Source organism: Salvelinus fontinalis, chromosome 17 (assembly GCF_029448725.1).
Source record: "Salvelinus fontinalis isolate EN_2023a chromosome 17, ASM2944872v1, whole genome shotgun sequence".
Classification (NCBI taxonomy): Eukaryota; Metazoa; Chordata; class Actinopteri; order Salmoniformes; family Salmonidae; genus Salvelinus; species Salvelinus fontinalis.
Window position 1 is genome coordinate 24254919 of NC_074681.1, and position 26021 is coordinate 24280939.

Here is a 26021-nt window from a genome sequence, read left to right on the forward strand (position 1 = left end):
ACCATTGCATTTTGGGAAGTGTTGTCCTTAATCTGAGAGAACCTCTGTCAGGTGGCAGTTTGCTTCGTTTAAAAACTACAAATACCTAGAACGGTGGTCAAATTGTCGCATCCGTTCAAAGTGCACAATACGACTTGTTTTGGTTCATATTGCAGCTAGGCAGGAAAATATCGTAGATCCAAGGTCCACCACGGCATTTTATCTTGGAAGTAAACCCTCTGACACACTGCTAAATATACTGCTAGAAAACTCCTCCTCTGTGTGTTTCATCGCCACCCCTTTTGACAAGCGCAAGCCCCCGCGATTCGCTCCTACTGAGTCTAGAAGCTAACCGAACTGCCAGCTTCACCCATGTCCTCTGAGGAAGGCTTGAGTTCAACGATCACGGATTGGCTTTTCTTCAGTTCCTGGTGGCTCCTTTTGCCTTTCATTATGCTTCTAGTCGTTGTTGCATTCGTCGTTGCCTTCGTGTTGCTATTATACATGATATCCCCTTTGATTAGCCCCAAACCTCTCAAATTAAATGGGGCCCACGTCGTGGTAAGTGCTCATTGTCCTAACTAGACAACGGTATCATATTCAGACTTGCTAGTTACGTTGCATTGCATAACCATTGCACCGTAGATTTTATAGGGTGTTGCAGGTGAAGGTGTTTCGTAAGTAAAGGCGCTTGCACGCAGCAGATCATCTACAAGTACGACACGCCCACAATTAATTAACATCTTGTAACAGAGTTGATAATGTATCGTCTTTTGCAACATGTTGCAAGCTTAAAGTGAAAACTCTAGTATGGCAATAAGTAGGCCAGCCAGTCAATGACACTCAATTTCATAGAAATGACTATACAGTTTAGCAGAAACACATGTTCTAACTTGGGAAAAAAGCAACATTCTAATGACCTACTGTATATACTGTAAGTTGGACTTTGACCCTAGGGGACCATCCCTTGTATTTAACTTTTTAAAGGGAATGACCCTCCTCTCTCACCTACCACCACCTTTCAACCCACAGGTCACTGGAGGTTCCAGTGGAATAGGGAAAAGCATTGCTATGGAGTGCTACAGACAAGGAGCCTTCATCACACTAGTGGCAAGAGACGAGGTGAGTAGAAATCCACTTCAAATCAACATCCTTGCAGGGCTCTACAGTGCAACCATTTTACTTGCATATGCGGCTAAATATTTTGCTGTGACCTGGAACCTTTATTTAGGAACACTGGTGCGCCTAGAAAAATTAAGGATTCTAGCTTGATTACCTCATATGTTTTATTGTGCTCCAAAATGTCTTTGTGTGCGTCTACATTTCCCAATTTAGGCGCACACATGCTTCGTATAATTATATACACTACCGTTAAAAAGTTTGGGGTCACTTAGAAATGTCCTTGTTTTTGAAAGAAAAGCAACAAAAAAATTGTCCATTCAAAAAACATAAAATTGATCAGAAATACAGTGTAGACATTGTTAATGTTGTAAATGACTATTGTAGCTGGAAACGGGAGATTTTTTTATGGAATATCTACATAGGCGTATAGAGGCCCTTTATCAGCAACCATCACACCTGTGATCCAATGGCACGTTGTGTTAGCTAATCCAAGTTTATCATTTTAAAAGGCTAATTGATCATTAGAAAACCCTTTTGCAATTATGTTAGCAGAGCTGAAAACTGTTCTGATTAAAGAAGCAATAAAACTGGCCTTCTTTAGCCTAGTTGAGTATCTGGGGCATCAGTATTTGTGGGTTTGATTACAGGCTCAAAATTGCCAGAAATAAATAACTTTATTCTGAAACTCCTCAGTCTATTCTTGTTCTGACAAATGAAGGCTAATCCCTGCGAGAAACTGTCAAGAAACTGAAGATCTCATACAACGCTATGTAGCACTCCCTTCACAGAACAGTGCAAACTGTCTCTAACCAGAGTAGAATGAGGAGTGGGAGGCCCCGGTGCACAACTGAGCAAGAGGACAAGTACATTAGAGTATCTAGTTTGAGAAACAGACACCTCACAAGTTCTTAACTGGCAGCTCATTAAATAGTACCCGCAAAACACCAGTCTCGACATCAACAGTGAAGAGGCGACTCCGGGATGCTGGCCTTCTAGGCAGAGTTCCTCTGTCCAGTGTCTCTGTTAGTTTGCACATCTTTTATTTTTATTGGCCAGTCTGAGATATGGCTTTTTCTTTGCAACTCTGCCTAGAAGGCCAGCATCCCAGAGTCACCTCTTCACTGTTGACGTTGAGACTGGTGTTTCGCGGGTACTATTTAATTAAGCTGCCAGTTTAGGACTTGTGAGGCGTCTGTTGGAACACAGGAGTGATGGTGGCTGATAATGGGCTTTTGTACGCCTATGTAGATATTCCATTAAAAAAAATACAGTTTCCAGCTGCAATATTCATTTACAACATTAACAATGTCTACACTGTATTTCTGATCAATTTGATGTTATTTTAATGGACAAAAAAATTGCTTTTCTTTCAAAAACAAGGACATTTTGAAGTGACCCCAAATTTTTGAACGGTAGTGTACATATATTTTTTCAGCGCATCACTCAGCCAGCACATTTATCAATCATTCTTTAATTTCCTTCAGAGTAAATTGGTTCAAGCGAAAAAAGAAGTGGAGAAATGTGCCATTAATGACAAGCAGGTATGTATTACGTTGCTACAGTACATGTCTTGGGACAATGTGGAAGAAAGACAATGTTTTTGTTGTTCTTGCTTTTTGGGGCGGTGCAAGCAAATCATTGAATGTTGACCTAGATGATCTCATTAGCAACTCACTTGACCGCTGACTGTTTTGGTATTTGTATTCCTCTTCCACTCAGGTGGTGCTCTGCATATCAGTTGACGTGTCAAAGGACTACAGACAGGTGGAAAGTGTGATTAAGCAGGTAAATCACAAGTGATGGGGGCCTTTTCCATCATATCAATTCCTATATTTTTTTTATAATTGTCTGCAAGTAACAATGTCAATATAATTTCATCCATCTAGTGTCAAGAAAAGCTTGGTCCGGTGGACATGCTGGTGAACTGTGCTGGGACGTCCTTCTCTGGGAAGTTTGAGGAGGTGGAGGTGGAGCGCTTCAGAGTAAGTACTGTAACTAATGAGGGGAATAGACCGACAGGTCTGGAAGGGAGAACGCAGAAACCCAACTCCTTACAGTGTGTGCCTCAGAAAACCTTGATGTTGTGCCAAAATGAACATAATTTGAAACTAACTCTGAATAGGCAATGAGACAAGATGTTTCCCAGATTGAAGATTCAAAGGGTTTGATGTCTGTCCAAGGTGGAACCAAGAGTTCAGTTTTCAGTTTAGAGGCAGCTAGTGAGCCAGAAGGTTAGATTCGATTGCATTCTAGGTCTGCTGCATATTTAATTGCAGTGGAAGAATGAGAGAGAGGTTTAATTCCAGGCTGAAGAGGTGGCAGGTTTCTTCACTCTCTCGGACAGTGAAGGGATGGTACCAATACCGAAATAATGACCCAGGGAAAATTAGGTTGTGTGTACACATTGCGAGTGTGTGTGCATGAAGGGATTATTCTGATACTAAGATAATAATCATGACCAATAGAAAATGTGATTGTGTGTGTGTTCCCCACATCCTAATGTATTTAATGTGCTTCATTAGATTTCCTGGAGGGAGCTAGGCTGTGCTGGTGCTGCTAGCTAGTTCCTTCTCATCCTGGCATTCCATTGCTGGTCACATGCCTCGTTAAGGGTCTGAAGTCATTAGACCTCACCCCATAGAAATGCTATTACCATGGAAACTGCTCAGAAATATAACAATTACCATGTCAGGAGGCTGTTTTTCTCAAGTGAATACTCTTTGATATGATGTATATTATTCAGTCTGAGTAATAATATACATTTTATTAATAATAATATATTCATTACTTTTTGTGATCCTTCCCTTGTCTATAACAGAGTATGATGGAGGTGAACTACCTGGGCAGTGTGTATCCCACACGGGCTGTAATCACCACAATGAAGGAGCGTAGGATGGGACGCATCATGTTTGTCTCCTCCCAGGCTGGCCAGATCGGCCTGTTCGGCTACACAGCCTACTCTCCGTCCAAATTTGCCCTGCGTGGGCTGGCTGAGTCCCTGCAGATGGAGGTGAGTAGTATCCAATAGTTCCTTTTCCTGCCCACATTTGGGGCCAATAGGTCAAATTCTCAACATAAAATTTGGATAAGTGTCTTTAAGGCTGAAAGCACTCTTTCCTCTACTCGTCCCTGCAGATGAAGCCATATAACATTTATGTAACGGTGGCCTACCCCCCTGACACTGACACTCCAGGACTAGCAGAGGAGAATAGGACAAAGGTGAGTCTCCTCATGAAAGGGGAAAGTGTAAACTCTCTCATATTTTGTATTTTATTCTAATGCCTCAAGTTATATTTTGTCTCTTTGTCCTTCCATAGCCCTTAGAGACTAGGCTGATCTCTGAGACATCTGGGGTGACTCAGCCGGAGCAGGTGGCTAAGATCGTTGTCAAGGATGCTGTGGTAAGACATTGCATTCTCAGCAAGTATCACTATGAAAATCACCAGGCCTCAGGCCTACATAAAAACCTTCATCAATAAATACCTTCCAGTCAGAAACATTGAGAAATTTGCTCTCTAAAAGTGTGATAAAGCAGTTTTTCTGACGGTCATGTGTTTGTGCCCCCCACAGCAGGGGAACTTTAACAGCTCTGTGGGGCCTGACGGCTACATGCTCTCAGCTCTCACCTGTGGAATGTCACCAGTCACCTCCATCACAGAGGGCCTCCAGCAGGTAACTACACTACAGGACAGGAACAGCACTGTCATCGTCCCACTACAACACAACCAAATATTACTATTTTGGTAAACATGTGTTAACTGAACCTTAACTATCAACTTACCAAAGCCATTTTGTATCTATTACACATCTATTGTAAACATAGAGACAGAAATATGACAATTCTATGGTTATAACATAATAATAGATTGTCACAAAACTGTCTGTTACTGTCTAGAGCCCAAATTGTTAATGTGGCCTCTGATCTCTGTGCAGATTGTAACCATGGGGCTGTTCCGGACCATTGCTCTGTTCTACCTGGGGAGTTTTGACAGCATTGTGCGTCGCTGTATGATCCAGAGGGAGCAGGCCAAAGCAGCGGACAAGAGGGAGTAACAAACCCCCCCCCCCCTCCATCCTCCACTATTATAGCCACTGGAGAACTCACCCCAGCCAGCCCTCTCCCCTCCCCTCCATTCCTTAGAGGGCACAACCCTGGACAGGCTAAATGGCCAGATATCTCGTGCGCCAGTGATAATACCGAAGTAAAGAAAATGGCGGGTGTCCTGTTACTTATTATGTAACGCATATAATTCTTGGCAGTTATTTTGTTTGTCCACCTTTTTTCATCATTCCAGTGATATTGTTTACTCAAGTGCTCTGTGAAACCTTTTAATTGTAACTGTATACCTGCTTTTATTGTTAAGGATGCTTTACCCAAGGGTCTATGAGGGCAGACTAAACACTACTAGCTTGCTGTTAAAGTAGGCCTTGTCAACACCTGAAACTTTAGCCTACTTTTGGGCCACCCTATCCTCCTATTTTTGTCCATGCAGATGAAAGTAAGGGATTGCCAGTCTGACTGCTTATGTCAGCATGTTGACCTGCAATCCCTTACCAAGAATCAGAAGAAACAAGAACACTAACAAACCATGTCATACAGACCATTTTAAGTAAGCTATCTTTATCACGTCAAACTACTGTTATTTTCACCAAATGTGTTCCTCTTTCCTTCCCAAGCTTTGCAGGCAAAGCTTCTCTTTATCCACTCTGTGTCACCCGGTGCCCTTCCATGTGCTGTTTATGTAGAGTGATGTATTGGCCCGTGCTGTGGATGCATCAACAGAGCTTTGATGTGATTTAACAGTGATGAGAGGGCAATGCAAAAATATAAATTTGCTTCCAGGAAATTATCATCCAAGGCATTTTTAGGTAAAATGATTGTATGTGCAAGTACGAGAGAATGTGTGTGCTGTGTAGGAGCCGTGTGAAGAAGCCGAGGGGAAAGATTTTAATGCAGTGTTGTTACAATGTGTTTAAATGACTGACCAAACCTACTCCAGGGAGAGAGAGAAGCCATTGGACACTGGTGGTGGCTGGGGAAAAAGGAAAACCTCTATTCCTCTTATTTGCATGCCACTTTCACATTTGACTTGTGTTTCTTACCCGAGGTAGAAGCGGTATGTAAAAGGTAGGCATAGGACAGTCGTGCGATGTAGTATGAGAACAAATCCGCTAACATCTGATGCCAGCCTCATTCACTCTTTCCTGTCTTCCTATGATGTCTTATCAGTTGTTGATCTCTGTGTATGTGTGATCTGTGCACATATTTTGCCATGTAGCATCCAAGTGGGGTCTGTGATTAAAGTGATGGGGTGGTGTCTGGACAAGGCGTGGGGTGTGACTCGCAGGTTCCAACAAAGAGCCTTCAGGCCTGGAGAGGGCACTAGAGCTCTATTTTATATAGAGGCCAAGAGATTAAGAGGGACTGGCAAACTCAGTCTGTGCAGAGCAACATAAAGGAGCTATGTGTGCTATTGTATTGTCTAATTTTACATTTCATCCACAGTCACCATGGACACTATCCTATACTCTCTTAACTGAGTGTAATTTGTCTCAGTAAGTATTCACAGTTCCTTCCTGAAGTCCTCTAACTCCAAGCCTTTTAAGCATCCCGTATTTACCTTACCTTCTTACCTTCTCAACATTCTGCTTAATGGGGCGAGAAAAGATCAAATGTGAACTCATGCAAGTCTTCCTTCCATCCATCAACTGTGGGCAGAATGTACTGACCTTTAATGCAAACCATAGGCTACAAATCAGAAAGTATGCTTTTTTTTATCCACCAATATTTGAATGCCAAAATGTATTAAGAGACCATTTCTGTAAATGCAATGCAACTACTTGTGATTTATTTTGTTTGATGTTGCTGGTCTGTACTATCCTAGAAACAGTTTGTAGTTCAGCCAAGCACTACAATTGTGGGGACCCATTCCAAGCCTTAAGAGAGAACTACGAATTATGTTAATGATAAAATAATGGAATTCATTCACAGAAAATAATGTGGCTTAAGCCGCTTGTGGTTTACCAGTTAATTTGATTTTTCTGCGAAAATGCCAACTGTTTTGGTGTATTTTGTTTGTCAATTTCAGTTTAGTTTTTGTACAAAAAGGCCTTACTCAAACCCAAAATAAGAACGTGAGAATGGATGATCCAACTCTGAGGTTCTCATTTGACATTGGTTCAAGGCACATTGTCACTGTCCAGCGCTTAGTGTGTCGATACCTGTCATTTCCTCATCTGTACATTGTTAGCTTTGACTCACTGTCATCTTTAGGTAGCAACACATATATGTTGAAGTTTATAGACATTTGATATAATATGTAGCTCATGGAAAAAGCTATTTTGTTTGAACACATTTTAAGCTTTGAAAATCAAACCCATGCTTACAATATGTTAAAACACTACAACCAAGTTGTACCATTGTTAAAATGCTCAGTCACACTCTAGTTTTCCCATTTGTTGGTGTTGTCCAGAGATATTTAAAAGAAGATTATAAAATGTTTAAGTACAGTGCTACTGAATATTATCATTCTGCTTCTGTTCCTATCTTATTGGTTGTGTTTTGTTTTGTTTTGGCCAAATGTGTATGAATTTCACCTAGTGTGCCATTGAAAAGAAATGTAAGGAGTAGAACAATGTTGCTTTGTCTTATTTTCTTACATGATAAAACTAAATGAATAACTTTGGAAAATGACATATCCTCTGCTAAATGCCCGCTATGTTTTTGTCTGCTCTTAGTACTGTTGATACAGGCCTTTTAAAACTCAACTATGGTTAGTCTCCTATTCTTTTTAAGAACTTTTATGTGATTCTGTATAACCTATACTGTATGTGTAGCTGTGTTTGCTGGATTCTGAACTTACATTATTCAGTTGCTGAGGCTTGGACTACGGCTACAGTTGATCAATCGTGACTCCTGTGTATTCAGAAGCTGAGTAGGTGTTCTGTGCCACTCCATACCATTATACAGTTTTGATGTACAGTAGGTACGTGTGGCCGGGCAGTTGTTGGGGGGGGGACAGGTGTTCAGTTTTACGTGTTCTGTTTGAGTAGGCTTTCATCTTCCATGATGGGAACAGAACAGCCTGGGCAGACGGTAGCTATTGTATAGTGCCCTCAGATCAGCAGGAAGACTGCATGGGGATTTAGAGGCTGTGTTGCCCTGTAAGAGAATGTGTAGAAGATATAGGCAGGTAGAGACTGAGCGAGATATACACAGACACACTGGAAGACAGAGAACATCAAAATATATGTCCACCAATGAGATGGATGGATGTCCATAAGGATGCTAGATAAAAGCAGTCCCCTCATGGGGAATCAGAATGGTGTAGTCCTGTCTAGTAAGGGCTCAGCAATTATTAATCAGGCAGGGCTAAAGAAAGCAAGCTTGACGCTTCTAATTCTTCAAATAAGGCAAGGTTCATCAATTTCTACAACTTGATCTGAATTGATAGGCTACTGTTCGTAACAGTTGAAATGGCTATTCACCATTTTTCGAGCCATAAAATATTGGGGAAATGTTAGGATTATATCAACATTTTCTGCATTAGATAAGAATTAAAGGTTAAAATCCTATCATGCCTATCATGGCATACATTTCTCTACAGATCAAACGTAACCAAATAGGAGGGACACGTAGGCCTACTTGGAGTTTCCAAATGCACAAGTGATAACTTTCAATGGGTGACGTAAGAAATACCTCACCAGCAAAGCAGCAAAGAATGTTCAACCAACCCAGTGTGTAGCTGGAACACAGGCAGCAATATTATTGTGGGATACAGTCTTCACTGCACAGTCCCTCGAAACGGCTCTCCGTACGCGTAACAAGGCGCTAGAATAGTTTGCGGTATCATATTCTGGATGCATGCGACGTTGATCTTCTTATGTGGTTTTTTGGTCATGTATTTTTTTTGTAGTGTAGGCTACATTATGTGCTTGTCGAGAATATTTTAATCTCTTCCGTATTTCTGGCTGTCTGGATTTGGGAGTCTACAGATAACTGTAGCCACTTTTTGATCAAGGCTTCGAATATTTCCTTTTGATAGCACAATTGGGGAAACATTTTGATATTCTTACGTGGATATACTTGGACTTTTTCACGGTTTCAGCCTAGTTGGGTGAAGGGACAGTTTTTCAATCCACGCACATCGCTCCCGTTGCAGTGTTTCGTTCTGCACGGTTCGATAGTATCCTATAAACTTGACCAGAGCATTTTCTCAGAAATACAATTTTCGTTTGATCTGATGTATTGCGCGGCGCAGTGCATGTTTATAAGTACGATGTATTATTCTTAAAAACTAGGATTGTGGAGGTCATTATCAGTGCCAATCATAATGGCAAACGACGACAACCGCTGTATAGTGGAAAAGTACATTTGTCACAAACTCTTGAAAAGGGGATATGTGTGGGATTTCGAGAATGCCGAGGATGACGAAGATGCTGATAATGGGTCAATGATTTCTCCTCCGCCTGTTTTGGCACGGCGGTGCCACGGGGCCAATAACGCCAGATCGAGCAGCGTCCCCCATCTTTCCAAACGGCTCTCCCAAACGGACCCGCATGCAGCTATTCACAGAGTTTTGCGTGAGGCCGGGGACGAACTCGAACGACTGTACCAGCCCGACTTTGCGGAGATGTCACACCAATTGTATCTCACGTCTTCTATGGCAGAAAGGAGATTCAGAGAGGTGATAGACGAGCTGTTCAGGGACGGGGTTAACTGGGGACGAATTGTCGCCTTCTTCGAGTTCGGGGGCACAATATGTGTGGAATGCGTGAACAAGGAAATGACGTCGCAGGTTGACCACATCGCCGGGTGGATGACGGAGTATCTAAATGGACCGCTGCACAGCTGGATTCAAGAGAACGGGGGATGGGTAGGTGTAATCTCTGCTTTGAATTGCCCGATATCACGTTGATTTATCCGTAGGCTAGGCTACATTACGTATGATGCGGTGGGAATGTCTGGATATTAACGACATCATATTTTAGTGTTCCTGATTTGATGTTCAGACTGTTTGTCTAGCATGTCTGGCCAATAAGATATTACAGTATCTGTCACACCTCCCCACGCTCTAAAGCCCGCCTCAGCCCGACTGAAGGCAGAACACCTTACACATATTGAGTTTTTTGCCATTTTGCACTCAGAACGGACTCAATTCGTCGGGGCATGCTCTATAAGGTCTGAAAGCAGATACTGGCCCATGTTGACTCCAATGCTTCCCACAGTTGTGTCAAATTGACTGGAAGGCCCTTGGGTGGTGGACCATTCTTGATACACACAGGAAACTCTTGAGCTTGAAAACCCAGCAGCATTAGTTTTTGAAACAAACATGTGCGCCTGGCACTTACTACCATACCCCATTCAAAGGCACATACGTATTGTGTCTTGCCCATTCACTCTCTGAATGGCACACATATACAATCCATGTCTCAATTGTCTCATGGCTTAATAATCCTTCTTTAAGCTGTCTTCTCCCCTTCATCTACACTGATTGAAGTGGATTTAACACATGACATCAATAAGGGATCATAGCTTTCACCTGGATTCACCTGGTCAGTTTATGTCATGGAAAGACCAGGTGTTCATCATGTTTTGTACATTTGGTGTATATTTTTATTATTGTTACGTTTATTATTGTGTCATTCACTTCTCTTTTTTTGACCAGCACTGTTTGAGCTCAGAGCATAAGAATTCCACTGTACCCTGCAATTACATCTACAACCATGTGCATGTGACTAATGCACTCATCTATCTATCTATCTATTTACAGTTAAAGTCTGAAGTTTATATACACTTGGGTTCGAGTCATTAAAACTAGTTTTTCAACCACTCCACAAATTTCTTGTTAACAAACTATAGTTTTGGCAAGTCGGTTAGGACATCTACTTTGTGCATAACACAAGTCATTTTTCCAACAATTGTTTACAGACAGACTATTTCCCTTATAATTCAGTGTATCACAATTCCTGTGGGTCAGAAGTTTACATACACTAAATTTATTGTGCCTTTAAACAGCTTGGGAAATTCCAGAAAATGACGTAATTTCTTTAGAAGATTCTGATAGGCTAATTGACATCATTTGAGTCAATTGGAGGTGTACCTGTGGATGTATTTCAAGGCCTACCTTCAAACTCAGTGCCTCTTTGCTTGACATCATGGGAAATTCAAAAGAAATCAGCCAAGACCTCAGAGAAAAAATTGTAGACCTCCACAAGTCTGGTTCATCCTTGGGAGCAATTTCCAAACGCCTGAAGGTACCACGTTCATCTGTACAAACAATAATACGCAAGTATAAACACCATGGGACCACGCAGCCGTCAAACCGCTCAGGAAGGAGACGTGTTCTGTTTCCTAAAGATGAACGTACTTTGGTGCGAAAAGTACAGTTGTTGCCTTCTCACCAAGCTGCTTGCCTATTGTCCTGTAGCCCATCCCAGCCTTGTGCAAGTCTACAATTTTATCCCTGATGTCCTTACACAGCTCTCTGGTCTTGGCCATTGTGGAGAGATTGGAGTCTTTTTGATTGAGTGTGTGGACAGGTGTCTTTTATACAGGTAACGAGTTCAAACAGGTGCAGTTAATACAGGTAATGAGTGGAGAACAGGAGGGCTTCTTAAAGAAAAACTAACAGGTCTGTGAGAGCCGGAATTCTTACTGGTTGGTAGGTGATCAAATACTTGTCATGCAATAAAATGCAAATTAATTACTTAAAAATCATACAATGTGATTTTCTGGATTTTTGTTTTAGATTCCGTCTCTCACAGTTGAAGTGTACCTATGATAAAAAAATTACAGACCTCTACATGCTTTGTAAGTAGGAAAACCTGCAAAATCGGCAGTGTATCAAATACTTGTTCTCCCCACTGTAGATGTCTGTGACACTATCTGCAGAGAACAGTCTGTACTGTAACCAGAGCTGATGAGGCACTAGTAGGACAGGATCATTATACAGTATCTGTCTCGCTCCACATCCGTGGCGGGACAGAGCTGGACAGACACATGTCAGGGGAATGGGTGCCATCAAATTAACAGTATAGGCTACCAGCCCTCAGGCAAGACAGGACAAGAGATGAGGACCACTGTCAGAGATTCACATGACCCATAGAATCCTCCAACCAAAACAAAGTTGAGAGCCCCCCCCTCCACACACACACACACACACACACACACACACACACACACACACACACACACACACACACACACACACACACACACACACACACACACACACACACGTGCACATACAATGCATTTATCATCTATCATCAAATAACTGAGCATGCTTCACCAACTTCACATCCACAACAACCTCTGTTCTGTTTTTCTTTTGTTACTGCTTTTTCCCCTCTGAAGATGAACAGCGTGGCCACTCCTTTACGACTGCTCTCTTCTACAGCTCAGCAGATATTAGGCCGAACTGCCAAAAAGTAGTCCCTAATTGACAAAAGTACTCTTTATGATAACATAACATTTGTTTGCACCATTTCAGCTATCTAGCTGGAAGCAAGGTGGTAGAGGGGGGTGGGTATTGGAGGGTTGGACGCTAATCAATGATTTATGTGGAGCATTTAATCTCTAAAGGAAGGAGCGTTTAACATTCCCCTTGAGTCTCGTCTGCCCCTGAAGGTGGCAGGTTGTGCCACATATCAAAGGGAAGCACGGAGAGGAGAGAGGGGCCTCCAGGATTACAGAACCACAGACTACAGCCAGCCTGTATGTATATTTAACATGTAACATGCACTCTCCAGTGCATTTTGGTTCAGTTGGAGCCCTTTTGTCTCTTTTGATACCTGTGCCTGGGATGACGGGATACGGCTGTGGCTGCCGTGTGTGTCTGTGTGTTAGAGGTCTCTGGAGCCTGTATACCCGACTACCCGTCTCACTATGTACTGTTGTATGTAGGTCAGAATAGACAGTAGTGTTTCAAGGCTGAGGCTGAGGCGACAGGATATTCATGTGCTATATCTATGAGAACTGAAGGACACGGAATCTTTTAATCCGAAGGTTTATTCCGTATTATGGGAAAGTATATGCAACCAATTTTCTGTGTCATTTTGCCAGGGACTTGTGATAAGTGACCAAATTGAACATCCCACCCAAAAATTGTCTGTGATGTAAGTGAGCCTCAGATGACATGCCAGAAACAATTAATTAAATGTGTTTGTCACTTAAAATATAAATTAACCGCTGAGTATCAGATAGCCGCCTGTCCCTTTTAACAGCTGGGCATCGGCACACATTTCAGAAAATAAACACTTGTTTTAAATTAACGACGGGTCGAAATGAATTGTTTACAAGTGAACTTCATTAATCGTAAAGATTGTGCAAAAGAAGAGAAAGGAGAGGAACATCATTGCCATGGATGAAACAGACCACTGGGAACAGACGTCAGTTCAACGTCTAGTCTTGATTTACATTTGATTGAGTTGCCAACTACCATGAATTCAACGTGAAATCAACCTAAAATGTCACCTGTCATTGGATTTAGGTTAAAAGTTGGGTGAGAAAAAGACGAAATTCCCTTACGTTGATGGCTTCTTGTAAATCCAAACAGTTTTCTACGTTGATTCAACATCAGCACATTGACATAGTTGGTGTAAATTGCATGGAAACAATGTTGATTCAACCAGTTTTTGCCCAATGAGAGCAGTGTGGTTTGAAATGATCAGCTCGACAAGATGGTCTCACGTGAGGAAAATTCAACATTTGTCCAGGGAGGGATAAACGTCTATGAGTGGAGTGAAAGTAGATAAGGGTTGTTAAAACAGAAAAAGCTTGATGGTTAAGCATTAAAAAATGTACAGTTAACTTGCCCCTATTGGACGGTATTGAAGGCATCTCCCGAGGTCCTGTGGAAAAGGGACCTGGACAAACGCTGAACACTGAATTCTATCTGTTGTGGTTGCATTGCAACTACGGACGATACAAGGCACAACAAGGTGCAATGAGTGAAAGAATGTATGATAGGCAGCCTTGTCTTTTTTAAGTGAATGTTGGGATTTTTTAACCATTCGTGAACCTGTGACCAGAAACAAGCTACATAGGGGAAATACCTTAATAATAAATTATCTAGTGATTCTGTCTCTTCGCAGCAAAATCTACAGAGCTGAGATTGTTGTATGCCACATATTTATATATATATATCATTCTGTTGGTGGCAAGAATTTTGTATAATCATTTAAATTGAAAAACTCAAAGTGTTGAATCAAGTGTAGTTTTTTGGACCAGTTCATAAACCATGTGCCATGGAATCGGTACATCGATAATCTCCTCCCATTTATTTTGCAACCTGTATAGCGCAGCTGTCAACAGTTTTGTCCTTAGATGAAACTGGTATATTTTTCTATTTATGCCAATTCCTTTCAGCCAATTTGTATCTTTAATATATGGCAGGTTCAAGTTCCCTACCTTCTCCCTTTCCATTTGCCTCTTCCATTTTTGTGGTAATGTTGCAATCAGTTGGTTATACATTTTGATTGAGCAGACATTCCCATATATTTTCGATAGCTGCTGATGTGACAACTCCACCGTTTATATTCATAATATAACTAATAAATATATATTTTTTAATTTATCAGTATATTTGAGTTTAACCATAACATTTGTTGTAATATTTGTTCTATCTTTTCTGGAGGATAAAACTGAAATGATAACCAGCTTTGTGATAACAGTGATATGGCTTGTTTAAGAAAGGGTGATACCTTAAACAAAATTTCATTTTCAATCAGTCAGAAATGAGAAATTGTAATCTGTATGAATGAAAAAGGCCATTTTTGAGCAACGGGATGAGCCTTTCTTAATAATCTACTGGAGAACCATTTTGGGTTTAAGTATAATTTATGTATGAGTGAAGCTTTTAGTAAGAGGTTTAAAGGTTTAATATTTAATAATTGTAGCCCCCCAAACTCATATTCATTATATAAATAGGCACGTTTAATTTTGTCTGGCTTAGCATTCTAAATAAAGTGGAATATGTTTTGCTCATATGATTTAAAAAACAAGTCGTCTGGAGTAGGCAGTGCCATTAGTAAGTAAACTGTGATAGGACCAAAGAGTTTATCAATGTGATTTTTAAAATGTACCTCTCCATGGTTGAGGGGCTTATCTATTTTTGCAAACTTTCTATTGAAATTGATTGTGGTAAGTTAATTGATATTTTTTGAGATGTGAATACCAAGTTTGTCTACTTCACCATATACACACTTTATTGGTAAACTTCAAGGTAGTGTAAACACTGTGTCTTAAGGTTGCTGGATCAAATCCCCAAGCTAACAAAGTAAAAATCTGTCATTCTGCCCCTGAGCAAGGCAGGCAATCCACTGTTCCCCGGGCGACTAATACATGGATGTCGATTAAGGCAGCACCCCGCAACTATCTGATTCAGAGGGGTTGGGTTAAATGCGGAAGACACATTTCAGTTGAATACATTCAGTTGGACAACTGACTAGGTATCCCCCTTTCCCTTTTAACGATCTAACACATAATATGGTACACTTGTCATAATTAGGTTATAGTCCAGAGAGTCTATAAAAGTGATCAAGATCTTCAATGAGACTGTGCAGGGATCCAGATTGAGGACTAATGAAAAAACTTGAGTCATCGGCATACATTGACACTTTTGTTTTTATCCCCTGAATTTCTAACCCCTTGATGTTCTTGTTGGATCTAATTTTAATAGCTAGCATTTCAATGGCCATAATAAATAGATATGGAGACAACAGACAGCCTTGTTTTATTCATCTTAAAAGCTCAATACTTTCTGAGAAGTAACAATTATTTACTATTTTACATCTTCGGTTGCTGTACATAACTTTAAATCATTGTATAAGAGATTCACCGAAATTAATGTAATCCAGCCATTTATATATAAATTGTATTCGTACTTTATCAAATGCCTTTTCAAAATCTGCTATGAAGACCAGGCCTGGTATCTTTGATGTTTCATAATGTTCAATTGTTTCAAGTAATTAATCAGGTAAGTATATCTCCAATATATCGTCCATGTAAAAAACCTGTCTGATCAGGATGAACAATATATGGTAAGACCTTTTTTATTCTATGTGCTATGCATTTTGCCAGGATTTTTGCATCACAACATTAAAGTGGTAGAGACCTCCAATTTTTTTAATGGACTGGATCTTTATACTTACAGTACCACCTGGGTCCTGTTTTAGTAGTAATGAAATCAGACTTTCTTGTTGAGTACCTGAAAGTCTACCATTTTTATAGGAGTAATTAAAACATGCCAATAATGGATCTTTGAGTACATCAAAAAAGGTCTGATATACCTCTACTGGTACCATCCAGCCCTGGTGTTTTTACAGACTGAAAATATTTAATTGCCTCAAAAAGTTCCTCTTCTGTAAGTTGGCCTTCACAGAGGTCTTTCTGTAAATTTGTTAATTTTACATGATTATTATTAGGAAAGAAAACCTTACAGTTAACATCATTCAGTGTAAATGGAAGAGACTGAAAAGAAAACATATGCTTAAAATATTTTGCTTCCTCTTTCAAAATATAATTTGGTGAATAATAGATGATCATTTGTAACAAGATTCTGTAAATTCTTTTTGGTAGCTTTTCTATGTTGAAAATTCCTGCTTTTTTTGTTGCATTTTTCCACATTTTCCATCCGATTAGCTTTATTTTTGTAATACATTACACTTGATCGTTCTTGAATAAGTACCTCCATGCCACGTAGTGCGCTACTGGTGGAGAAGTCAGGTGCAGGAGAGCAGAGAGTTGTGAACAGGCGCACACTTTATTAAGGCAGAGGCAAATAAAACAGACAGACGCCACTGCGTCACAACCTCCAGGCAAAAGTAAAAGTGCTTATGCGCAAAACAGTCACAAAGATTGAGCAAATGTTGTACAATAAACATCTCTCGTGAAAAGCCACGGAATAACGGGGCAAAACCCAGCCTGGCGCGTACACACGAACATGTAACAAAACAATTTCACACAAAGACATGAAGGGGAACAGAGGAATAAATACATGCAGTGTGATTAGGAAATGAAAACCAGGTGTGCAGGGAACAAGACAAAACAAATGGAACAATGGAAAAATGGAGCGGCAATGGCTAGAAAGCCGGTGACGTCGACCGCCAAACGCAACCCAAACAAGGAGAGGAGCCGACTTCGGCGGAAGTCGTAGCACTCCAATTATTTTTGTTTTTCTGCTGACTTATTTTGTGCCTCTATAGTACAGTTCCCATTCCCATCTACCTGCACTGTTATTTCTTCTATTTCCTTTATTAGTCTAATCTCTTTTGACCTAAATTAATGGTGAGTATTGTTGTCATGCAATCTATGCGTAGTGGGTGCGGAGTCAGGCGCAGGAAGCAGAGGGTAAAGAACAATGTTTTATTCCGGCGCAGGGAAAATGGTCACGCCAAAACACCAGGCGCAAATAACAAGACCAGGACCCAACCAGTCCGAAGGAAAAAACAAAGGAAATCGCACAACCACAAACATGAACAGAGGAAAAATAAGCCCGCACCAAGAGCAGGCGGGCATACAGGCTTAAATAGCCCAACTAAAACCTAAACAAGAAACGGGTGTAACCAATAAGACAAAAACAACAGAAAAGGGAAAAAGGGATCGGTGGCAGCTAGTAGACCGGTGACAACGACCGCCGAGAGCCGCCCGAACAAGATGAGGAGCCACCTTCGGTGGGAGTCGTGACAATTGTATTGTATTGAATGGCCTCTAAAAGTACATTTAAAAGTGTCCCATACAATAAGGGGATCTGCTGTACCTATGTTGTGGAGAAAAAAGTAAATTATGAATTATTTTGTCAAAGTTATGAACAAATTGTCATCCAATAGGCTTTATCCCAATCCACACGGAATTTATGTAAGAGTTACTGTGTACGGAGGCCAATTAGATGGTGGTCCGATCGCATTTAGTCTCCTATTAATACTTTTTATTTTTATTATTATTTTTTTTTTACTTTTGATGCTAGTTTGTGCCCATAGGCGACGTTGTTATCGGTGATGTCTGGTGAGGACCTACCTTACAACAGGCCTACAAGACCTCAGTCCAGCCTCTCTCAGCCTATTGCGGACAGTCTGAGCACTGATGGAAGGATTGTGCGTTCCTGGTGTAACTCGGGCAGTTGTTGTTGCTATCCTGTACCTGTCCCGCAGCTGTGATGTTCGGATGTACTGTTCGGATGTGCTGGTGTTGTTACACGTGGTTTGCCACTGCGAGGACGATCAGCTGTTCATCCTGTCTCCCTGTAGCGCTGTCTTAGGCTTCTCACAGTACGGACATAGCAATTTATTGACTTAAGCCCTGAGGAGGACGTCTCGGGGAAGGCTGCACTGCTTTGAGGCAATGGGAATGACAGAACGGACTCCAACCCAGGATGGAACTCGTGGTCCAGTAAATAATGGGGTTGTGTTTTTGGAGCCAAGAATATCCCAAAACAACAAGAACATGGGGTATTCAATGAGGAGTAGCTGTATAGCCTCACTGTGATTTCCTGAAACCCGCAGATTAACAGGAACAATGCTGTGGGTATCCCCAGTCCGTGAAGGAAGGTATCGAACAGAACCTCCGGATGTCAGGCACTCTCGGCAGCCAATGTGCAAAACTCTACCGCATAGTCTGCCACACTACGGGAGTTCTGATGTACCTTCAGTAGTTTTTGGGCCGCCTCTCTCCCGGGCACCGGAGAATTGAATACCTTCATCACCTCCGCCATGAAATCTTCCAGGTTATGACAAATGGCGGATTGTTGCTCCCAAACGGCCGTCGCCCATGGGAGTGCCCTTCCCGGACATTAGCGTAATTAGATACTCTATCTTCGATCGATCCGAAGGGAACGAAGATGGCTGTAGCTCAAAACTGAGGGAGCACTGGGAAAGAAATGCCCAGCAGGTTCTAGGATCACCAGCATATCACTCCGGAGGAGGTAAGCGGGGTTCTTGGGGAGCCAGGGTAGGCTGAACAGACCCACCACTAGTAGGGAAGTTACCGAGTCGCTGGGAGGTCTCAGATGTGGCGTGCTGCTTGCAAGCTAATTCACAGAATTGCTCCGTCAGCGCCTTGAACCCCAGGTCGTGGCGTTCCACCAGAGATCGGAACCCTTCCATCAGGTTCTGAAGTAGCTCCTCCTATCCTAATGATAGCTCCCTGCAGGGAGACAGTGTGACGGAGCTGGTCCAAGTCTGCTGGGTCAGTCATGGCCAGTTTGTACTATAACAACACAAGGCGAGACCCAGACAGAAAACACAGGTATAAATACCCAGGGGATAATGGGGAAGAAGGGTGACACCTGGAGGGGGCTGGAGACAAGCACAAGGACTGGTGAAACAGATCAGGGTGTGACACAGATATTGTATTTTCAGCTGTTTAACTTCTCTAGGGTAGGGGGCAGCATTCGGAATTTTGGATGAAATACATGCCCAAATTAAACGGCCTGTTTCTTTGGCCCAGAAGATATGATATGCATATAACTGGTAGATTTGGATAGAAAACACTCTAAAGTTTCCAATACTGTTAAAATAGTGTCTGTGAGTTTAACAGAACTGATTTGTCAGGCGAAAACCTGAGAAGAAATCCATTCAGGAAGTCGTTTTTTGGGGGGTTTGTAGTTTTCTATTCAATGGCATTACAGTATCCCTTGACTTAGGACTCAACTTGCAGTTTCTATGCCTTCCACTAGATGTCAACAGTCTTTAGAATGTGTTTCAGTCTTGTATTCTGAAAAATGAGGAGGTAAGAGCAGTCTGAAAGAGTGGACCCTAAAGTTTCACAGAGCTTTTTCCTTTGCAAGACCGAGAGAGTGCATTTCTTGTTTACATTTTATATTGACAACGTTATTGTCCGGTTGAAATAGTATAGATTATTTAGGCTAAAAACAACCTGAGGTTTGAATATAAACATCGTTTGACATGTTTCTATGAACTTTACGGATACAATTTGGATTTTTTTGTCTTCCTGTTTTGACTGCGTTTCAGCCTGTGGATTACTGAAGAAAACGCACGAACAAAACGGAGGTTTTTGGGTATAAAGAGACTTTATCAAACAAGAGGAACATTTATTGAGTAAATGAATGTCAGCTGAGTGCAACCATATGAATATCATCAAAGGTAAGGGATTAATTTGATCTCTATTTCTAAATTGTGTAACTGTTCTATCTGGCTGGCTACTGTTTGTAATGATTTGTCTCGTGGGCTATGTTCTCATAATCGTAAGGTATGCTTTCGCCGTAAAGCATTTTCTAAATCTGACACCGTGGTTGGATTCACAAGAAGTTAATCTTTAAACCTATGTAAAATATGTTTTGTTTCGGAGTTTTTATAATGAGTATTTCTGTTTTTGAATTTGACGCCCAGCAGTTTCACTGGCTGTTGAAGAGGTGGGACGCTACCGTCTCACGTGCCCAAGAGAGGTTAAAGCTGGTGTACAAAACTGAAAGTAAAAGACTCAAAAATGAAAAGCTGTGCAAAGCTGTCATCAAGGCAAAGGGTGGCTACTTTGAAGAATCTCAAATGTAAAATATATTAGTTTTTCTAAAACACTTTTTTGGTTACAACATGATTCCATATATGTTATTTCATAGTTTTGATGTCTTTACTATTACTCTACAATGTAGAAAATAGTAAAATAAAGAAAAACCCTGGAATGAGTAGGTGTCTCCAAACTTTTGACTGGTAGTGTATATACCGCTTCTAAGACTTGCTTTCAATGAGAATGACAGATCTATAACTCACATTTCTATATGAATTTGGTTGGGTCACCCAAAAAGTGACATATTGCTGCTTTAAAGAGATTATCCGGTACTTTTGTATACTTTTTAGCCAGTAGTTCTGAAAGTAGCGCTCATGAGCCAAAACTGGTCCCCAAAAATTGCGTACCACGTCACATGTTGTATGCGCAGATATGTGCACCACCTCATTGCTCATTCTCTCTCTGATGTATCCTCTGAGCCATTGGGCGTGCTCTGCAACCTCATTGGATAACGCTGGGCAGGCCTCTCAACTGCGAGGGCCAGCTAGGGGGCTGGACACCAAAGAGGCCTTTCTACTGACTCTGAAAAACACCAAAATAAAGATGCCCAGTATTCCTACTCATCTGTGTGAACGTGCCTTGGGCATGCTGCAAAGAGGCATGAGGACTGCAGATGTGGCCAGGGCAATACATTGCAATGTCCTTACTGTAAAAAGCCTAAGACAGCGCTACAGGGAGACAAGATGGACAGTTGATCGTCCTCGCAGTGGCAGACCACGTGTAAAAACACCCGCACAGGATCGGTACATCGAACATCACACCTGCAGGACAGGTGCAGGATGGCAACAACAACTGCCCGAATTACACCAGGAATGCACAATCCCTCCATCAGACTGTACGCAATAGGCTGAGAAAGGCTGGACTGAGGGCTTGTAGGCCTGTTGTAAGGCAGGTCCTCACCAGACATCACCGGCAACAACATTGCCTATGGGCACAAACCCACCATCACTGGACCAGACAGGACTGGCAAAAAGCTCTCTTCACTGATGAATCGCTGTTTTGTCTCACAAGGGGTGATGGTTGGATTCGCTTTTATCGTCGAAGGAATGAGCGTTACACCGAGGCCTGTACTCTGGAGCAGGATCAATTTGGAGGTGGAGGGTCTGTCATGGTCTGGGTCACAGCATCATCGGACTAAGCTTGTTGTCATTGCAGGCAATCTCAATGCTGTGCGTTATAGAGAAGACATCCTCCTCCCTCATGTGGTACCCTTCCTGCAGGCTCATCCTGACATGACCCTCCAGCATGACAATGCCACCAGCCATACTGCTCATTCTGTGTGTGATTTCCTGCAAGACAGGAATGTCAGTGTTCTGCCATGGCCAGCAAAGAGCCCTGATCTCAATCCCATTGAGCACATCTGGGACCGGTTGGATCAGAGGGTGAGGGCTAGGGCCATTCTCCCCCAGAAATGTCCGGGAACATTCAGGTGCCTTGGTGGAAGAGTGGGGTAACATCTCACAGCAAGAACTGGCAAATCTGGTAGACCAGATACTGACTGTTACTTTTGATCCCCCCCCCCCCCTTTGTTCAGGGACACATTATCCCATTTCTGTTAGTCACATGTCTGTGGAATTTGTTCAGTTTATGTCTCAGTTGTTGAATCTTGTTATGTTCATACAAATATTTCCACATGTTAAGTTTGCTGAAAATGAACACAGTTAACACAGGACGTTTCTTTTTTTGTTGAGTTTATGTCAGAGCCGCATTGGACTAAGATACAGTAGCATGGTATAGAATACAGTATATACATATAGTATAGGGTCACCAGCAGTGAATAGGGAACATTGTGCTATTGTGTGTCTGAGACTGAGGTAATTCCAGTTGCATGTTGATGTTTTCCTTTCCTCTAAAAACAGAGGGAAGTGGAAAGCTAATTAACCTAATAGCGACATTAAGACACATGAGGGTGGTGTGGAAAAGCTCACCATCAGCATGCTTCCTGTTATTTTGAAGACAGTCTCAAAGCTCTAAATAAGTAAGTCGCTGGCCGTTGTTGAGTCTGAGAATCAGGGAATCACCGGTGCATGAGCCGAATATAATACTTTTCCCAAAACAAAAACTATCTGTCTCATCAGAAAGAACAAGGTCTCAATTGTTTGTAATCCGTCTGGGTTGGGATGGCTCACATTGTTGTGATGATTACTCCCCCACACAGTCCTTAAGACTCACCCTGGTGCCTGTAGGCCTATAGCTCATAAGTTTGTGTTGTGTTATCCTGTCCTGTCTGTATGCCTTTTTTTGTCCTGCTGTTTTTTACCTGGATAAATTCACCCATTTCCTGTCTTTTGTGGCAAGAGTAATTGCAGCTGGTTAAAAGGGTATATTTTGATAGGATAATAATGTCTCTTAGTGAGACAGACAGACAGTGTCACACATAGACATCGTGTTTTGGTTCCATGTCCACCTACGTGTGGCTCCGTGTGGCACACCTGTGTTTATTTGTGGGACGCTTCAAAACAAGTGATTGGATAGTGGCAGCCTGGCAGGTAGACAGCTGCCAACTTCCTTCTGAAATTACACACTTGACCTCAAGGAGTAGTCTGGTTGAGAGGGCGAAGGGGGGTCTGGCCAAAATGTACTCTGCTAAAATACAACACCGGTCCCACAGCTTGTCCTGGCCTACAGTTAACACAATTGCAAAAATAATGGCTTAACCTTAGCATATGATTGTTTGCTTTTCTGAAAAATTCTGGTTTACAAAAGATTCAGAGTTTATTTTAAGACACTGAACTCCTCTCTCACTTCTAACCACTTGTTTATTTTTGGGTGTGTATATGGTAGGTGGAGGGGTAGAGGGAGAAGGGATGAGAGCACCTGGAGAACCCATCTGGAGGTTTGGAGCCAGGTGATTGGAGGGTGGGGGGAGACAGACATCCCCCTGGCCAGACTAAACACCACATACAGGGTAGTCTGGAATGATGTGAACCAGGTGATTGGAGGGTGGGGGGAGACAAACATCCCCCTGGCCAGACTAAACACCACATACAGGGTAGTCTGGAATGATGTGAACCAGGTGATTGGAGGGTGGGGGGAGACAGACATCCCCCTGGCCAGACTAAACACCACATACAGGGTAGTCTGGAATGATGTGAACCAGGTGATTGGAGGGTGGGGGGAGACAGACATCCCCCTGGCCAGACTAAACACCACATACAGGGTAGTCTGGAATGATGTGAACCAAGTGATTGGAGGGTGGGGGGAGACAGACATCCCCCTGGCCAGACTAAACACCACATACAGGGTAGTCTGGAATGATGTGAACCAGGTGATTGGAGGGTGGGGGGAGACAGACATCCCCCTGGCCAGACTAAACACCACATACAGGGTAGTCTGGAATGATGTGAACCAGGTGATTGGAGGGTGGGGGGAGACAGACATCCCCCTGGCCAGACTAAACACCACATACAGGGTAGTCTGGAATGATGTGAACCAGGTGATTGGAGGGTGGGGGGAGACAGACATCCCCCTGGCCAGACTAAACACCACATACAGGGTAGTCTGGAATGATGTGAACCAGGTGTTTTTGTCTGAGGGCAGGTGTTTTTCGTAATAATGGAGAACAAATATGATTGGGTCAGTCATGGGTCAGTCAGGGTAATCCCAATTTCACGATAAGGTGGGGTGAGCGGGGGAGGTGTTGCTAGGGCAGTGTGCTGCTGTGGGCATATGGTCTGTCTGCCCCCCTTCTTCTTATTCTCTACCTCTCTGTTCGGACTGAGGGGAACTGGGACAGTTGGGAAGTCATTAATATCCATCAGGGTGACACGTTTGCACAGGATGAAAGGGAGAACCTGGTTCTCCTGTGCCTAGCTGACATTGGAGTCCTTGTGTTCCAAATCACACAGGATTCCTTATATAGTGCACAGAGCTCTGGTCAAAAGTAGTGCACTGAATAGGGAATAGGGTGTCATTTGGGAAGCATGGACAGCCATTCCTCCTGAGAGATGTGTTTGTTTATAGAGTCCATCCAAGCCCCAGAGGACTGCAGGGATTGATACTTTTTAGGTTTATATCATGATGGAACGGGAACAAGCAGCCATTAGCCAGAGATGATCGGTGAGGCTTCAGAAGCCTGATCCAGCTATCAACAAATCCAGATGCTTTTCTAACCACAAATCAACCCCAAAAAATACTGTTATCACTTCAACCAGAATGTTGGGCAGACTCATAGTCTCTGCGGATGTGGACTATGGGAATGGGGGTTGTATGAGGGAGATTTAAAAGCATGTATGAGCTTAGCCTTAGCCAGAGCAGCCAAATGTTCCCCCTCTGTTGTACCCCTCTGCAGAGTGTAGTGCAGAAAGCAGAGATTGAGTAGGCCTTGGTCGCTCACCATCTGCCACTCTGTTTACACTCGTCAGCGAGAAAGAGAGGGAGAGATAAAGAGAGAGAGAGAGACAGAGAGTCAGCCAATGTCAGAAACATTTCCTACTGACAGAGCCAGGTCTCTGACTCTCTGACTCAGACCTCTCTGACATGAATCCACTCTTTCAGTACCAGGCCTGGTGAAGTCACTTTCTTCTCTCCCTTTCTCAGTGGCTACCATTTATTTTGCTATTAGAGTGTTTCTAAGGAGAGGCAACTTGCCTTACTGTGTTTGTCTCTGAGTGATAAAGTTGCATATATCTTCCCTGACATGACTTCACTAGTTTTTATATGACGTTACGCTACCATAGCACATCAATCAAGATCATAAATATAATACTGTTTGAAGGACACTTTTCTTTTCATTTACAACAGTCACCTGAGCTCCAAATGAATCCCCTGAGATGAGCTCTCACTGAGTATACCAAACATCAAGAACACCTTCCTGATATTCAGTGACCCCCCCCCCCCCACCTTTTGCCCTCAGAACAGCCTCAATTTGTCAGGGCATGGACTCTGTCAAAAGCATTGCTGGCCCATGTTGACTCCAATGCTTCCCACAGTTGTGTCAAGTTGGCTGGATGTCCTTTGGGTGGTGGACCATTCTTGATACACACGGGAAACTGTTGAGCGTGAAAAACCCAGCAACGTTGCAGTTCTTGACACAAACCGGTGAACCTGGCACCTACTACCATACCCCATTCAAAGGCACTTAAATATTTTGTCTTGCCCATTCACCCTCTGAACGGCACACATACACAATACATGTCTCAATCGTCTCAAGACTTAAAAATCCTTCTTTAACCTGTCTCATCCCCTTCATGTACACTGATTGAAGTGAATTTAACAAGTGACATCAATAAGGGATCATAGCTTTTACCTGGGTTCCCCTGGTCAGTCTATGTCATGGAAAAAGCAAGTTTTCCTTATGTTTTGTATACTCGGTGTACAACCTACACTTTCTAACTAACTTTGAATGGGTAATGGGTGACTTTTTCTGTGTTTTATGTCTAGAGGGAGAGGATAT

General features: G+C 42.3%; 2 protein-coding genes across 2 annotated transcripts in view; both read left to right on the forward strand.

Annotated features, from left to right (window-relative positions):
• The first annotated feature begins 98 nt into the window (after positions 1-98).
• On the forward strand, positions 99-7869 carry LOC129814015 (3-ketodihydrosphingosine reductase-like). The gene is made up of 10 exons (XM_055866744.1): positions 99-540; positions 1012-1101; positions 2586-2642; positions 2821-2886; positions 2988-3083; positions 3920-4111; positions 4237-4320; positions 4419-4502; positions 4672-4773; positions 5035-7869. Exons 1-10 carry the CDS (start codon positions 352-354, stop codon positions 5152-5154), a joined length of 1080 nt encoding a protein of 359 aa, XP_055722719.1. The 5' UTR covers positions 99-351; the 3' UTR covers positions 5155-7869.
• Positions 7870-8818: 949 nt separating this feature from the next.
• LOC129814017 (apoptosis regulator Bcl-2-like) overlaps positions 8819-26021 on the forward strand; it is a 49494-nt gene continuing 32291 nt past the window's right edge. The window contains exon 1 of the mRNA XM_055866748.1: positions 8819-9977. Within this exon, the coding sequence (XP_055722723.1) occupies positions 9435-9977 (543 nt within the window). The 5' untranslated portion in view covers positions 8819-9434. The remainder of the gene's footprint in view (positions 9978-26021) is intronic.

What these genes read in the sequence shown, in the direction of transcription:
- LOC129814015 (XM_055866744.1), top strand. Translation starts at nt 352, where the DNA reads ATGTCCTCTGAGGAAGGCTTGAGTTCAACGATCACGGATTGGCTTTTC. An exon ending in CTGAGTCCCTGCAGATGGAG is followed by an intron (nt 4,112 to 4,236) that starts GTGAGTAGTATC and finishes TCGTCCCTGCAG; the next exon opens with ATGAAGCCATATAACATTTA. An exon ending in TCGTTGTCAAGGATGCTGTG is followed by an intron (nt 4,503 to 4,671) that starts GTAAGACATTGC and finishes TGCCCCCCACAG; the next exon opens with CAGGGGAACTTTAACAGCTC.